Source organism: Lepisma saccharinum, chromosome 11 (genome assembly GCF_977018435.1).
Source record: "Lepisma saccharinum chromosome 11, izLepSacc3.1, whole genome shotgun sequence".
NCBI classification, from domain to species: domain Eukaryota; kingdom Metazoa; phylum Arthropoda; class Insecta; order Zygentoma; family Lepismatidae; genus Lepisma; species Lepisma saccharinum.
Window position 1 is genome coordinate 17426556 of NC_139239.1, and position 15112 is coordinate 17441667.

At 38.6% G+C, this 15112-nt stretch overlaps 1 protein-coding gene across 2 annotated transcripts in view; it reads left to right on the top strand.

Moving 5' to 3' along the window:
- The window catches only part of Hmgcr (HMG coenzyme A reductase), a 231876-nt gene that overhangs the window by 150030 nt on the left and 66734 nt on the right, over nt 1-15112 (top strand). For both annotated transcript variants that reach the window (XM_083130762.1, XM_083130763.1), the window contains one exon: nt 6569-6744. In XM_083130762.1, coding sequence (XP_082986888.1) covers nt 6574-6744 — 171 coding nt within the window. In that variant the 5' untranslated portion in view covers nt 6569-6573. The remainder of the gene's footprint in view (nt 1-6568; nt 6745-15112) is intronic.

The window sequence follows — 15112 nt, forward strand, 5'->3', positions numbered from 1 at the left end:
AATGTCGTCACCGAAATTTTCGGGTTCGAATCCCAACCTGGACGTACATGTATGTCGTCTTTGCGAGTGTCGCTTCATCAGTTTTATCCAATCATCACCCATCTTCATCGTCGCGATTATACAATATTAGAAGAAAAGCGACGTAAAATAACGAATAGATTTCAAGCTCTAGAGTGAATTTTAAGCACCCTATCCTGTAGGGAAGTCAAGAAGTATTAGGCAAAAGTCAAAAGCCTCTCTGTATTACGACGAAGTTGTATGGGCATAGTTTTAATAATAGGAATACACGAAGAATAGATTACTCATTTGAAGATTATGTCAGCACATCGCCTGCATGTAAATAATGAATATGCTTACCAACTTCAAGGAAATTATTTCATATTTTAAAAATACTTATATTGAAACCCATGTTCTTGTCAGGCTTTAAGAAATCCTCATATTTTTCGTCTGGATAACAATATTAATTCGTGCCTTGCAGGTATGGTTTCTTGTTCCATTACATGATTGTCTGTCCTTTCTCTTAGATTTATGCGCCTTAGTGTGTTGTAGGGATTTTGAATATCTCCGAACAAGCACCTGGTGACCTTCCATTTGACATATTCTGTGGCTCATCAGTATCCACGTTTGGAAGAGAAGGATTAAGGTGCGACCTTTCATCTGTGATTTTACCGCATGTCTTTTAATTCTGAAGGCTTCAAAGTAAAACGGATGTAATTGAACATACCTCCAAGATCTATCCAATTTCTTCACTTCCTTGCTGCTGTGTTTTTTTTTATTTTTATTTTTTTAAATTTTTTTTTATATAACACTGATGTCATGTTCGTTGTGAGGCACGTGCTACATTGCTGCAATGTACCACAAGCGGCTCCCATTTTCCCTTGAGAAGTTGCTTCATAGGAAGATGGCTGAATTCTTATGAACGACATGACCACATAATTCAGGCGAAGTTGCAACTGTGATGTCGGATTACGCATGGCCTGTTCCGGTATACTATTGCTCGTGTTGTGACTGCTACAGCTAATTGTCAACAGCAGTATAATGTATTACCTCAGGCCGGCGAATGGTACAGCGGCTTGAATTATATTAGAATCAGGCTTCGCTGTAAGTGTGCAAGATTAAAAGCTCTTCCACCAGAAGGAGGCCAGAGTTGCATTATGGATATCTGAGAAATTACAGGGGAAGATTTTGTAGGCCCAGTTCAACGTTTACGATATCATATCTCTGTGTACTTTTTTGACATAATTGAATGAAATTTGTACCATAATAATATTAAATTACTAATTAATTTTGTAGTAATAGAAATTAATACTCCCATTTCAGAAATTCAACCGTGACACACAACTATGTTGTAGCAATTGAGAGGTTTTTTCTAGCATATACCGCACCGTATACCGACGTTTTTTTCTGGGACTTCGGTGGCGAGATCGAACGTCGATCGCCGAACCGGCTGAAAATAGTTAGTAATTTATACATTCTGGAAATAGGATTTCATTTCTTATTGCTTTGAATTTCTTGATTTACAAACATATAACCTACACTATCCAGCACTGTACGGATGTTTGTACAGTCATCGGGTTTAGAACCTATGTAATTGGACCGTTATTTGAACGCTACTTTTCTCAAACTAAACTGTGCAGACTTGGTTCTATTCTTAACATTCTTTTGGCCAATACATGTATAGACACCTGTGATTTTGCCACCCCCTTAAACGTTTCACAAAGACCCAATTTATGCCTATTTTGGCTCTACCCTTACACTCCCTAAATACTAACTTACACATCCCCCCACCCCAGATGGAAAATACTCGATGAACCCCTGATAGACACTTTCCTGTTAATTCAGGCAGATTCTTTTTCAGTTTTAATATGCATGCATATTTGAGTATATTTATTCTGTGATATCTCTCCTGTCACGATCCGAAGTTATGGATCCTTAAAATACTCATTACAATTCTCGTATGTACCATTTCCGCAAGTAGGTTCCTGGTGTTGCATATATGCCAGCTGTTGCTTGACTCATGCCACACGTTGCGGTTGATTGCGTTGGATTTTAATGTTCTGTGGATTCTCTTCCTTATGCTCACTCTATCTCAATTATGTGTGCGTTTATTCGAGAAGACTGCTAATCGCGAGTCCGTCCCGGCAACCACAAACACGCCCCTAGTGGAAAGCAAGCAGAAGACTTTGATGACGGAGATACGACACTGAGGAGAAATTGTTTAATGAAGTCCTGTTCATTACGTAGTTCCTAACCTTGCTTCTCTCGAGTCGTTAAACTTATTCAAGGACTTCATGTCGAACTGTTTCAATTCGCGTCATGCTACAGTTTAATATCACGATAGTGTTTATTTTAATTCATGTCAGCGAGGTCATAAATTTTTCAGGTCACGTAATGTCTATTCATATCTGCAGTCAAATTAGTTATGGTGCCATTTCTTAAGAGGGAAGGTAATCCGTTTGTTTTCATTTCTGGGTTCGATCTCCAGATGCGACCTCATTTTTCGATGCTTATCCATTGCAAACATAGATGTAGTTTACAAGAGAGGAAGAAGAAGGAGAAATAATCTCCAGAAAGCGAGATAATAATGTCAATTGGACTTGATACGTTGACCACGCCTTACACATTGGCAATCCGTTTGGCAAACTTTGATCTTTAGAAGGTTGCTGTATCCAGAAGTTTATTTTTAGCGTTCGGTTAAACGTAAGGGTTTAAACTAATATCACAGCATTGGAATTGCTCGTGTAGCATGGCAAATTGTTCACAACAAAGTTCATTTTTTGCTCAGTGGGAAATCCCCTGCCTTTATCGATCCATTTATTTCATTATTTATCCGTTTATTTTCTTACCATCGCCAAATACGTTTCATGTCAATTACATTCTCTCACATCTGTAAGTACATAAATATTGGTTTTCTTAATATGCTCAGAGACACTTTCTATTACTTTTCATTGCTACAAAGTTTGTTTTAGGTTCTTTGTTTTAGGTTTATTTTATTCTCAGATAGGCTAATCGGCACTGCACCTTCAGTTTAAAGTGTACTCTGAACCACTGTGCAATTTGCCTCCACCAGGGATCGAACCCGGGATCCCTTGATTACAAGACGACAGATTTGCCACTATATTTTTCAAAGTTGTTCCTTAATGTCGGTGTAAGGAAATGAAATGCGATTCGAAGTTACAACAATAAATTTCAGAATATTCCAAGTTGTCTGGATCCATTTGCAGTTTATTTAAACTCTTTTGTTATGTAACTGACCTTACATTGTTAGGTGCGGCATCTGTTGGCAACAAGCGTTAAGATAATTAATATTCGGAAGCGTGGCGTGCGCTTGACTGTGAATCATCATACCTAGCGTTTCTCAGCTTTACAGAGGCTTGCGTCATGCCTCGCTTCTTTGCAGTCATGTGCCATCGATTGCCTCCGAAATGAAGGGAATCCCGTTCAGAAGTACCGAGAAACTACTTGGAACTCCGCGAAGATATTTTTTACACCTGCTTAGATCTGCGACGAGGTTTTCTTAAACTCTTTCAGTGTTGTTAGTCACTAAGTTTCTCTCATTGAGTGTTGGTTCAAGAGATTGTGAGATTAGGTGTGTAAATATATCGCCGGCGCTCAAGAGAGTTGGAGTATTGCATGTGGTGTTCCTGCACATCTTTTCCGTGAAGGTTTGTACTGCCGATACTTAAGGTTTCACTGGACTTGGGGCTTATTTCAGTGTTGTTTCGAAGAATCCCACAAATAGGCTACATTCTGAAATTTATTTTACTTTAAGATCCGTAGCGAACAATTTGCTGTCTTCCATCAAACTTATTGTAAAATTTCAATCGATAAATATTTTTTGACTCCGCGGAAATCTGGTTTGTTTCATCCCTGTAGGTTAACCATCCACATATGTCAATGTCACAAAAGTAAACCTGGCTGGCTAATAAAAGCCAGAATTTTCAAAGTTTGCAAACGTTGTTTTTATTTAAACTCGTATTATTGCAGGGGTAGTTTATTGAAATCATATGAGCGCGTGACAGAGAGAGGAAGAGATATTAAGTGTTCGAAATTCTAATATAGTAAACTCCATGATACAACAGCCCTTTGAGTGCCAGGGCCTGCCGAGCGACCGTTTCGTCGGGTGACACGTGGTCAGCGCATAGACTCCCATTGTCGCTGTTTTCTGGCTTTCGAGACTGGACCCGCTGCTTCTTGTTTTCAAGTAGCTCCCTAAGTGTCCTCATGAAGTTGGGCCAACACAGATTTTGGGGACTTCCACCGGGAATTGAACCCAGAACCTCTTGCACCAAATGCGGGAGCCAAATACTATGTATGTTCAATATGCACATCAAAATTTGAGTTTTCACGGCGATCCTTGACTTCTGGCTGAAGTAACAATGCAATTGAAGTGAACTGTAGTACCATGTTGGAGGTATTTCGTGTCAATTATTTCCAATTTCAAGAACACCACGAGAGATGTAGATTCGTTTCTACCGTCAGCATGTAATATTCATGGTCACGGTTAATCAGTGAGTTAACTGTGACATTAAGCAACACAAATACATATAAAATACATTACGCAAGTAAATTGAGAATGTTTCTGGAAACTGGTATCGAATCCTTTTTCTCTACTCCGATACCCGTTTAACTTCACCTGATCCGATTCCTGAATTCTACAGCTAGAGTAGGTTAAAATAATTTGCACAGGAAATGTTTCGTAACATCAAATTGCTCTTATTGTCCTGAAAGGTGTGACACTAGATGCATAGTAATTGCTGCATTTCTGCTTGGTAATGAAGAACGTGTTACTTACTTCTTATCAATAGTGAAGTCTTAGTGAAACACTTTTCATTCATGTCCAGTTTTTCTTTAGAAACAACATTATTGTATTGGTGTTATGGTTCTCTTAATCTGCCTCGCTTTTCTGTCTCTTTAGACTTAATCACGATCATAGAGATTAGATGATTAGATGAAGGGACACTCACAAAGGAATGTCTGTTCCCGCGCCAGGATTCGAACCTGGGAACGTTAGCGGAGAGATCGTGAGTCCAGCACTCAAGATGCTCAGTCATCGAGGAGACGGAAGCATTAGATTTAGGACAGCCGATACCGATGTATCAGTATCGGCCGATGCCAGTGGTATCGATATCGAAAAGTATCGGTTGGATTTTATGTTATCGGTACCGTACGACACTTTCGTGGAGTATAATTATCCTGGAAGTTATTAAAAATTCGAAGTTTGCCTTGATTTTGTACCATTATTATGCATTTTGTGATTACATAACCGGTATTTTTATATTCTGATGTATTTTTTTTTAATGTTATAAAGCAAAACTCTGGTAAATTGATGCTTATAATTGGAGTAAAATACTCACCCACTAATATTAATCAGTACTTTAAACAAGTTTTAATTGTTACAATTTTCTCTGTTGGAATCTGTCAGAATATCGGTATGGCTCATTTCAAAGTGGTATCGACTCAACCCTGATTAGATTACGTGTTGTAGTAGCAGGGCTTTTTATGTAGAATAACAGTAGAAGCAGGCTGTGACTGTAAATACTCTTATTAAGAAGAATTGCAGTTTACACATTAAAACATTGCTTTGGATTTCTTTCAGTATAATTTGTACCTCTGCTAACATTACTTTGCAACATCACTTTCCACCGTCCCGTAACTAAGGCGCAACATGTGTTGATTCAGGAACACTTTGTTTCAAGTCAAGCTGTGCCTATGATTAGATACAGATTAGGTTATATCCTGGTGATATTTATCTTTTAAGTTATTAGTAAATGTACTGCACCTTGATCAGAGGACCTTCATCTACATTTCTTATCACGCATCCATTTTTTATCATGTTACAACAGAATTATCATTTTTAACAGACTGTACTATTAAATAATGCTTGATGCATTACAGTAAAACGTGGAAACATGCAAGAATTTGAGGAATGCACATTTTAATCAAGCAGGAAGCAGATACTTGAACAAATTTGCAACCAAGTGTCAAGACATGTTGAATACCGTAAACATTTTTAAGCATCGTATAAAAAATTATTATTTTTCTTAATTATTCTACTCGCAATTAATTTGTAAGTAAGTATCCATATATTTTAAAAAGTGAACGAGAAAGTTGAGTGTGAGAGGCAGAACGAGAGATTTGAGTTCGTTACAAATTCTTATCAGATTAATTAAACCAAAATGGTTGATTTGGATTTTGTTCGAATTTGTTTTATGTTCATTTTATGCCCGGGTAGGTTAATCGGGACTGGGCCTACATTTCAAACTGAAATCCGAACCACTGTGCAATATGGCTCCACCGGGTATCGAGCCTGGGACCCCTTGCTTACAAGGCAACGGCGACCCCAATGGTTGAATCAGCCTATGTAGCACGTATGCACAAAGCTTTGTAGGAAAACTAATAAATTGCAATGCAAAGTTAGACGATAATATTATTAAGATTAAAGAAAAATATAAAGGAAACAGTAATGATAATATGTGAACTGAACTTTTGTTCAGAGAAGAGATGTTTTTAGTTAAATTACTTTTTACCGAGACTTACATATATTAAATTGTGAAATTTGTTGCAGGTTCCATGATGCTGAGCCGGGTATTCCGGGCGCATGGCAGCTTTTGTGCCTCTCATCCGTGGGAAGTGATTGTGGCCACCCTCACACTCACGGCATGCATGCTGAGTGTGGAGAATCGCCAAGCACCATCCACGGAGAAACCTTGCGACTGGAGGCGAAACTGCATAGGGCTGGAGGTAAGCTGATTGCAGATTATACTTGTATTTATTAAAATTAAAATGACGAAGGTCTTCTTGTCTATGTATGTACAAGGTTCGCCCATAAAGAAACCGAACTTTTTTTAAAGAAAGAAAACAAGTAATTACCTTCAAATTACTATCACGTTCAAAATAATCACCAGAGGAGGCAATACACTTTGACGAACGTTTGTACAGGTCTTGGAAACACTGTTGATAGTCATTGACAGTAAGTGTTCGCAAAATACACGTAACATTTAATTTAATGTCCGCGACGTCGTCAAATCTTCGCCCTTTCATAGCCATCTTAAGCTTGGGAAAAAGGAAAAAATTAGCAGGCGATAAGTCTGGAGAATATGGAGGATGATTGTTCACTGTCACTGAATGATTAGCAAGGTATTGTTGTACAGACAATGTGGTATGAGGCCGAGCATTATCGTGTAACAGAAAGCATTGGCCAGAATCACAGAGATCCTTCCTAACCCGCTTCATCATGTTTGAGTCGACCAAGCACTTCTATGTAATACCACTGATCGATTGTTTGGTTTTCAGGGACAAATTCAAGGTGAATCAGTCCTTGGGAATCAAAAAACTTTCTCCACATTGTCGTCATTACTTGACGTTTGAAGGGCGTCCTGATCTTGGTTCATCCTCGACACTCTCACGTCCACCTTTGAAACGATTGTACCAGTCATACACCTGGGTTCTTGATAATTCTGCATCACCATACACTGCCCGTATCATCTGTAACGTTTCGGTAAACGATTTACCCAATTTGTAACAAAACTTTATGCTGTAACGTTGTTCAATCTTGGTGCGCGTATTTTGTACGCCGCGTGCACACGACCTGCATCTGACGCACACTTGCCCCGATACCGACTGCCTGTAACAGGTTGAAACATTCACTGACGGGAAGTTTAGATATAGCTCTTTGCAATGTTGCAAGAATACGGTACTTTTTTTTTTGTTTGGTTATTTTTTTCTGACAGTTCGGTTTCTTTATGGGCGGACCTTGTATGTTCAGTGTAAAATATGACTTCGCTTTTTCTTGTATCTCTTTCTTTTGGCTTCTTCCTCCTGTTTCTCTTTCTTTCTTTTCTCTTGTTTTTCCTTCTTCTCTTTCTTTAATCTTCTTCCTGCTATTTATCTTTGTCTATCGTTCATGCCACTGCTTTCTCCAAACCATATGAATACACATTGAGAAGCTCACGTATGAAGGTTTGGGTAATCTCAGTTATCCGTTTTAATGCAGTATCATATGCATCTGCCAGTGTTGCAAAAACGTAGTGTTTTTTCCCCCTTTTTTGTTACACAGATAAATTAAAATGTTTTGTGAATAAATTCAATTGTATTTCTAAATGTAACTTCGCTTAGTGAAATTTAGTCCATGGTGAACTGTTTGGACTTTTAACCACTGTACTTGTCCACGAACGGTTCTGAGATTGGGTGTGTTTCCTCCTTCAGGGTACGGTATTGTACTACGTGGTCATGTGTAGATAGTCCCCGAACACGGGATATGTTTGGAGTTTGCAATTACACGAACGGTAATGCCTGTGAGCAGAATTATTTAACTGAGGCTCCAACCTGTCTAGTAGTCTGGACAGGCACACGTGCTTGATATCATGAATCAGAGTGCAATACGGAAAGCAAATTTAGTGAAGGCGCTAAATAATCCTCCCACAGGCATTATGTTGCCTATACTCATTTAATTTTAATTTGCCTTCCATCTTGGACACCGATTCATACCATTAAGCATGTCTGCTTGTCCAGACTACTAGACAGGGTGGAGCCTTAACATCCGCTAATTAACCCTCCCAGGCATTATCGTTTATGCCACGGCTTTCTCCATACACATCCTATGTTCATGCACTATTTACATATGACCACGTAACACACCACACTGCCCTGAACACGGAGACAGGAGTTTCTGACGTTGGCGTGTACATGTAAAAAAGCAAGTAACAGTGGTTAAAAGTAAAAATAGAAAAATCAGTATGGATCAACCACCGTTGATAAGTTAACAACGATGAATTAAATTGCTTTGTAAAATGAAGCATTAAATTCGCATCAATCTCCTTTGTATTCATAGAATGAGTGTCCGAGATTTTGGTAAACTATAATTTATGATAGTTGATAAAATTTCTAATACTGTTCGACTTTTTCAAACATACCAAGCGAACATGTGCACTCACCGGCAATAACAGTGGGACACCTAGATCCTGAAATATTCGTTTCCTTGCAAGGCGATAAGTAGATTTTAATAGCAAATTTTCAATGGCACCTTTTACCACCGCCGTAGAGTTAGGCAACACACATTGCAGGGAAGCGAGTATTTAATGATCTAGGTGTCCCCTTTTATTGCCGGTGACTGTACCTGACCATTTACAAATAATACATATAATTTGAGTATCTCAATTGCAAAGTCAATCGACGCCTGTGCTCCGTGGTTGCATGTTTTATGGACAAAATTCCCATTTTTGTAGTATCGAATCAAGGTGTTAGAAATCTTTTATCAAGAAAATTTGCTTCCTTAATGACCTCTATAGGATGTGAAATTTGTGCGGCGACACGCTGTATACATTGGTTATACTATATATTTCGAGGCTCGAAACGAGACCGAGATGAGAACTAGACAGGCATTTTAAAACTCGAGACTATACCCAGGGTCTGCTAATGCTCGGCCCGTGCCGATATCACCCTTAATGGCACTACTACTATAATAATTAACCAAAGTACAGATTTTCGAAACCTGAGAAATTGAAAACAATGTACAAATTGATAGGTGATGTGATGACCCTTCAGCCCTTAAGTAACTTCTGTGCTTCTCCGCCCCCCCCCCCCAAGATTATTTACTCTTATATAACTAACTAACTCAGCCTTCTTAAACTCGAACAACACAAGTCTTCCATCTGTCCCTATCCTAAGCAAGTTCAATCCAATCTTTTCCAACCTAACCGATTTCCTTTAGATCCATCTAAACGTTATCCTTCCATCTTCATCTTGGTCTTCATACAGGTCTCTTACAATCAGGTTTCCCAACAAGAATCCTGTAAATTCTTCTGTTCTCTCTCATTCGTGCTACATGGCCTGCTCACCTAAGTCTTCTTACTTAATTATTCTAATAATATCTGGAGATGAATACAAATTGTGTAGTTCTGCATTATGTAACCTTCTCCACTCACTTGTTTCATCATCCCTTTTACGTCCAAATATTTTCCTAAGAGTTTTATTTTCAGATTCTCTTAATTTATGTACCCCTTTTAATGTAAGGGACCAAGTTTCACATCCATATAATACTACTTCATTTGTATATACGAGGCGTATTCGGAAAGTAAGTACCGAAAGGGTGTAAAAAATAAAGTAAAATGGTTTCGTATCTTTTTTTATTTGCATTGCATTCTACAGACCTTAAACTACTTTTCTACGTAGTTTCCACCATTGTTCAAGCATTTGTCGTAGCGTGGCACTAGTTTTCGTATCCCATCATCATAGAATGTTCCCGCCTGTGACGAAAGCCATCCATGCACTGCTGCTTCGAAGTCGTCATCCTCGTCGAAACGCTGACCAGCAAGAAACTTCTTCTTCAGATGAAGAAAGAGATGGGAGTCACTTAGTGCCAAGTCAGGGCTGTTGGCGGACGAACAAATTGTTCCCAGCCGAATGACGTAATGACATTTTGAGTTTGTTGGGCCGTATGCGGACAAGCATTGTCGTGAAGCAACACAATGCCTTCGCTAAGCATTCCGCGTCTTTTGTTTTGAACTGCACGACGCAGCCGGATTAAAGTGTCACAGCAGGCATCTTTGTTGGTGGTCTGTCCTCTAGGCAAGAATTCAACCATTCTTGCATTGAGAAAACAAATCACAGACCGGACTTCACAGTCGGCGGGTCGATTGATTTTCTTGAACATTTCAAACCTTCAGAAAACTACGAAGAAAAAGCATAACCTGTTCCCACGCGTGCCTGTGGCTAACTAACGGATGAAGGACGTCAGTGAGAACTCACACGGTCGCGACTGCATCGCTTCAGCGGCAATATTTGCAAACGGTACTTACTTTACGAATACGACTCGTATGTAAACACAATTCTTCAGAATATTTTACGGTACCTAGTGCGTGATGTATTACAGTATGCCTCCGCGATGGCGTAGTGGTAAAGTCGTCGCCTTGTAATCAAGCGGTCCTGGATTCGATAGCCGGTGGAGTCGCACAGTGGCTCGGTTCCCACTTTTCAACTGTAGGTCCAGTCCCGATTAGCATTTCTGCGCATAAAGTGACTTTGACTCAAGGTCAAACTCAAACTCGTATTTCAGTACGTTCGTTTTAACGGGACATATATTTATACAGTGTAACCCGGAAGTAGGCCATCATACATATAGTTAGCCACGATGTAGAAAAAAATAAAGGCACGCCTCCACTTTTACTTGTGTGTGCTTGGTGTTTTTGTGGTTGCTTTTCGTGAATGCTGCTTATACTTTCTCCTCGCGTAATGTGTTTTTTTTATTCTTTAGATAATCGAAAATAAATAAGGATTCTCCCCCTTTCACTTATTCATCCCGACTTTTTTTCCTCGTTAAACGCAAACTCAGTGTGTGCTTAACAAATGTGAAATCTCGTAACAGGCGAGAATTTCAGCGTATGTAATTATTGACAGAAATACGTGATGTCTTGAGAATAGAGCACGGAGAATATGCTTTCAAACTGAAAGGAGTTTTTGTGTATTGGAATCATGATGCACATTTCAATGTACGTAATTTGTGCTTAAAGCACGCCGTTGTGTAATAATTGGAACAGGTGCTGTTGCATATGATTGTATTCTCGTGATTTGTGCCTTTTACGTATTTTCTTTTTACATGAATCACGAGAATACAATATAAACTCAGTATAACTTTCAAGAATTTTCCTTCTCTTAGAACAGAATGTACATGTTAGATGCTAATAATGTCTTTAATTCACTTATTCTTCATTATGTTACAGATTTTTAAGTTTTGTTCGACAGAAATGATATTAGATCTCTTTCTTCTCATTTGCAGTCCTATCTGCTAGATATGTTGATACAGCATTTTATTGTATATAAAGAAAGAGCATACGACAAGTAAAGGGAACGTTCTTGTTTTATTTCCTCAATGTTCCATAAATGTAAGAGTTTCAGGGAAGTGACGGGGGCACTGGTCCCCTGAAACTTCAGCGTGACTCCTCCCAAATTTAGGTGACTTAGACATTTTACTTCAAAATTTATTTGAAATAAATGTTCATGCATGTAGATGAAAAGAAAAGTGGTTTCATCTATTTAGTTGTTGGACTTGTTGGGATATAGGCTAAGTTAAATATAAATATAATAATAATAATTCATCTATATATTCATTAAAACTACTTACTTAACTAAATCTTATATGGCACAGAAATTGTGTGTGTGGTTAATATGTAATGAATATTAATAATATGTAGAAAACAATATATAAATTGTAAGCCTTACGCACACTCACTCACTGATTCATATTTACCTCTCAAATACTGGTACATCAGGCTAGCTACGTTCCTGGACATTTTCTTGAAGTGGTTTATTGAGCAAATGTAACGATGTCCTTAAATTTACCTTGCTATTGTCGATGTGGATGAACAATTTCAGGGTGGCGACAAACCTGGAAAACCGGGAAAAGTCAGGGAATTTGAGGTGTCAAAAAAAGTCAGGGAAATGTCAGGGAATATTGTCTTCATTTACTTCGAACACTCTTTTGACGAAAATTATTATAACTCCGGCACTATGAGAGCAATCTACTTCGGATAACTTTTGTTTTGCAGCTAAAACATCAGCGCATGCAACCGTGTACAATTTAGTACACCGGACCGAGGAAGGGGGCTGGGGGGGTACGTCCCCCGAATTTCAATGGAAAAAACGTAAAAATCTTGAGTTTGCCCCCTCTTCTCCCGCTATTTTGGGGAGAAGACGCAAACTTTAGTATTCTTTTCAAAGAATGGATATTTCTAAAGAGAATGAAACATGTTTCTTGTTCTTGGGTGCCATACAAGTTGAATAATAAGCCAAAATGCGATTTTTTGAAACGAAAAATAGGTAATTTGCATTTTTGGAGGAAAATTTTTATAACTCGGGCACTATGGCAGCACCGTGTAGAATTCAGAACGCCGAACCGAGGAAGGGGGTTTGGGGGGCGCGACCCCCGAATTTCAATGAAAAAATCTGGAGTTTGCCCCCTCTTCTCCCGCTATTTGGGAAGAAGGCGCGAAATTTAGTATTCCTTTTAAAGAATGGATGGACATTTCTCAAGAGAATGAAACATGTTTCATGTTCTAGGGTGTCATACAAGTTGAATAATAAGCTAAAATGTGATTTCTTGTTTTTTTTTTACGAAAAATAGGTAATTTGCATTTTTGGAGGAAAATTGTTATAACTCGGGCACTATGGGAGCAATCTACTTCGGATAAGTTTTGTTTTTCAGCTAAAACAACCGTGTACAATTCAGAACGCCAAACCAAGGAAGGGGGTCTGGGGGCGCGACCCCCGAATTTCAATGAAAAAAAACAAAAATTCTGGAGTTTGCCCCCTCTTCTCCCGCTATTTGGGAAGAAGGCGCGAACTTGAGTATCCTTTTTAAAGAATGGACTTTTCTCAAGAGAATGAAACATGTTTCATGTTCTTGGGTGTCATACAAGTTGAATAATAAGCCAAAATGCGATTTTTTTTTTTTTTTTATACGAAAGATAGGTAATTAGCATTTTTGGAGGAAAATTGTTATAACTCGGGCACTATAGGAGCAATCTACTTCGGATAAGTTTTGTTTTTCAGCTAAAACATCATAGCATGCAACCGTGTACAATTAAGATCGCCAAACCGAGGAAGGGGGGTTTGAGGGCGTGACCACCGAATTTCAATGAAAAATACAAAAAACTGGAGTTTGCCCCCCTCTTCTCTCGCTATTTTCGGGAGAAGGCGCAAAGCTTAGTATTCTCTTCAAAGAATGGACGATTCCAAAGAGATTGAAACTTGTTTCATGTTCCTGGGTGCCATACAAGTTGAATAATGAGCCAAAATGTGAAACTATTCGGAAATGTGTCATGGATATGTTGCGGGGGGGGGGGAGGGAGGTTGATCATCAATATGAATTTACCCAGGATTGCTTCAGACCTGTGTCAGAGTTTCAACCCAAACAGAAGAGTATGAGGGTCCAAAAAGCACATTCATGTCGTAATCTTCACCATGATACCATATGGTTTCATCGGGCCAGAACGACCTTACTCTGATGATACCATATAATATCATCGGGGGAGTAAAGGTTAAGCCTCTAAATATTGCATGGAAAATGCATTGAATTATCATTTTTTTCTTGTCCGTATGGGAGTAGTAAGGAGACAGAACTGTCAACAGATGGAGGGGATGGGAGCGGGTGGCGCCGTCCGATAGTTGTCGGATGTCGTAGTAAGCATTTTGTTGGGCAAACTGGAGGAACATGGAAACATATTGGTTCCATTGATACATATGATTTTTGTCAAATATCGCCACCCGACAAAGTATCTCACTACAACATGTGACAGAAATTGCATGCATGGGACTCTTATGATTTTTGTTCGATGTCTTCCGACTGCAACATCCAACAAAAATCGCATGCATAAACAAGAAGAGCTTTAGACTGCAAATATGCTGCTGGAATTTTATTACTCTTCTGGCTCACTTCACCTCATTTAATGTAGCAGTGCATACAAAGGTTTTCTTTCATCATCCTGACGTATTACTGGTTTCGCACAAGTTAACATACGTTTAAAATCACATTGCACTATTCTTAGATATCAAGAAGAATCCAACCAAACGGGATATATATTGAATACTATCACGAAAAAGTGAAACATAAATCTGCATTGGTGAACGTTATAAAAATTGGCAAGTGCATGCTCCCAACCTCAAATTTGCTGCAACACTAGTATTGCAATAAAATTAACACCATTCTCTGTCCTGTCTGTTTAAACTCGTGAGAGATGGTCATTAATCTCTCACTGAGTAAGGTTAATGTCCAATATTATGAAATAAAATACTAATAATAAATACGTAAATATTTTAATATCATATTTACTCGAATCATTCAATCATAAAAGCAAATCACTTTCTTCAAGAATTGACTTTTTTCTGCCAGCCCTGCTAAATTTTCACTTTCCATCTACTGATTTATACGAGGGGTGGTCAGAAAGTAATTTCCGATTGATTTTTTTGCAAACGCCAAAACCGTGAAAAATGGTAATTGCTGCGAAGTTATGTTTAGGAATGTGCAGTGATGTCTGGACACATTTTTCGTCCTTTCAAAATATCAAAATAATGCGAATTTGTCATAAAATGTGAATTGTTGGCATTTTTAGCGATT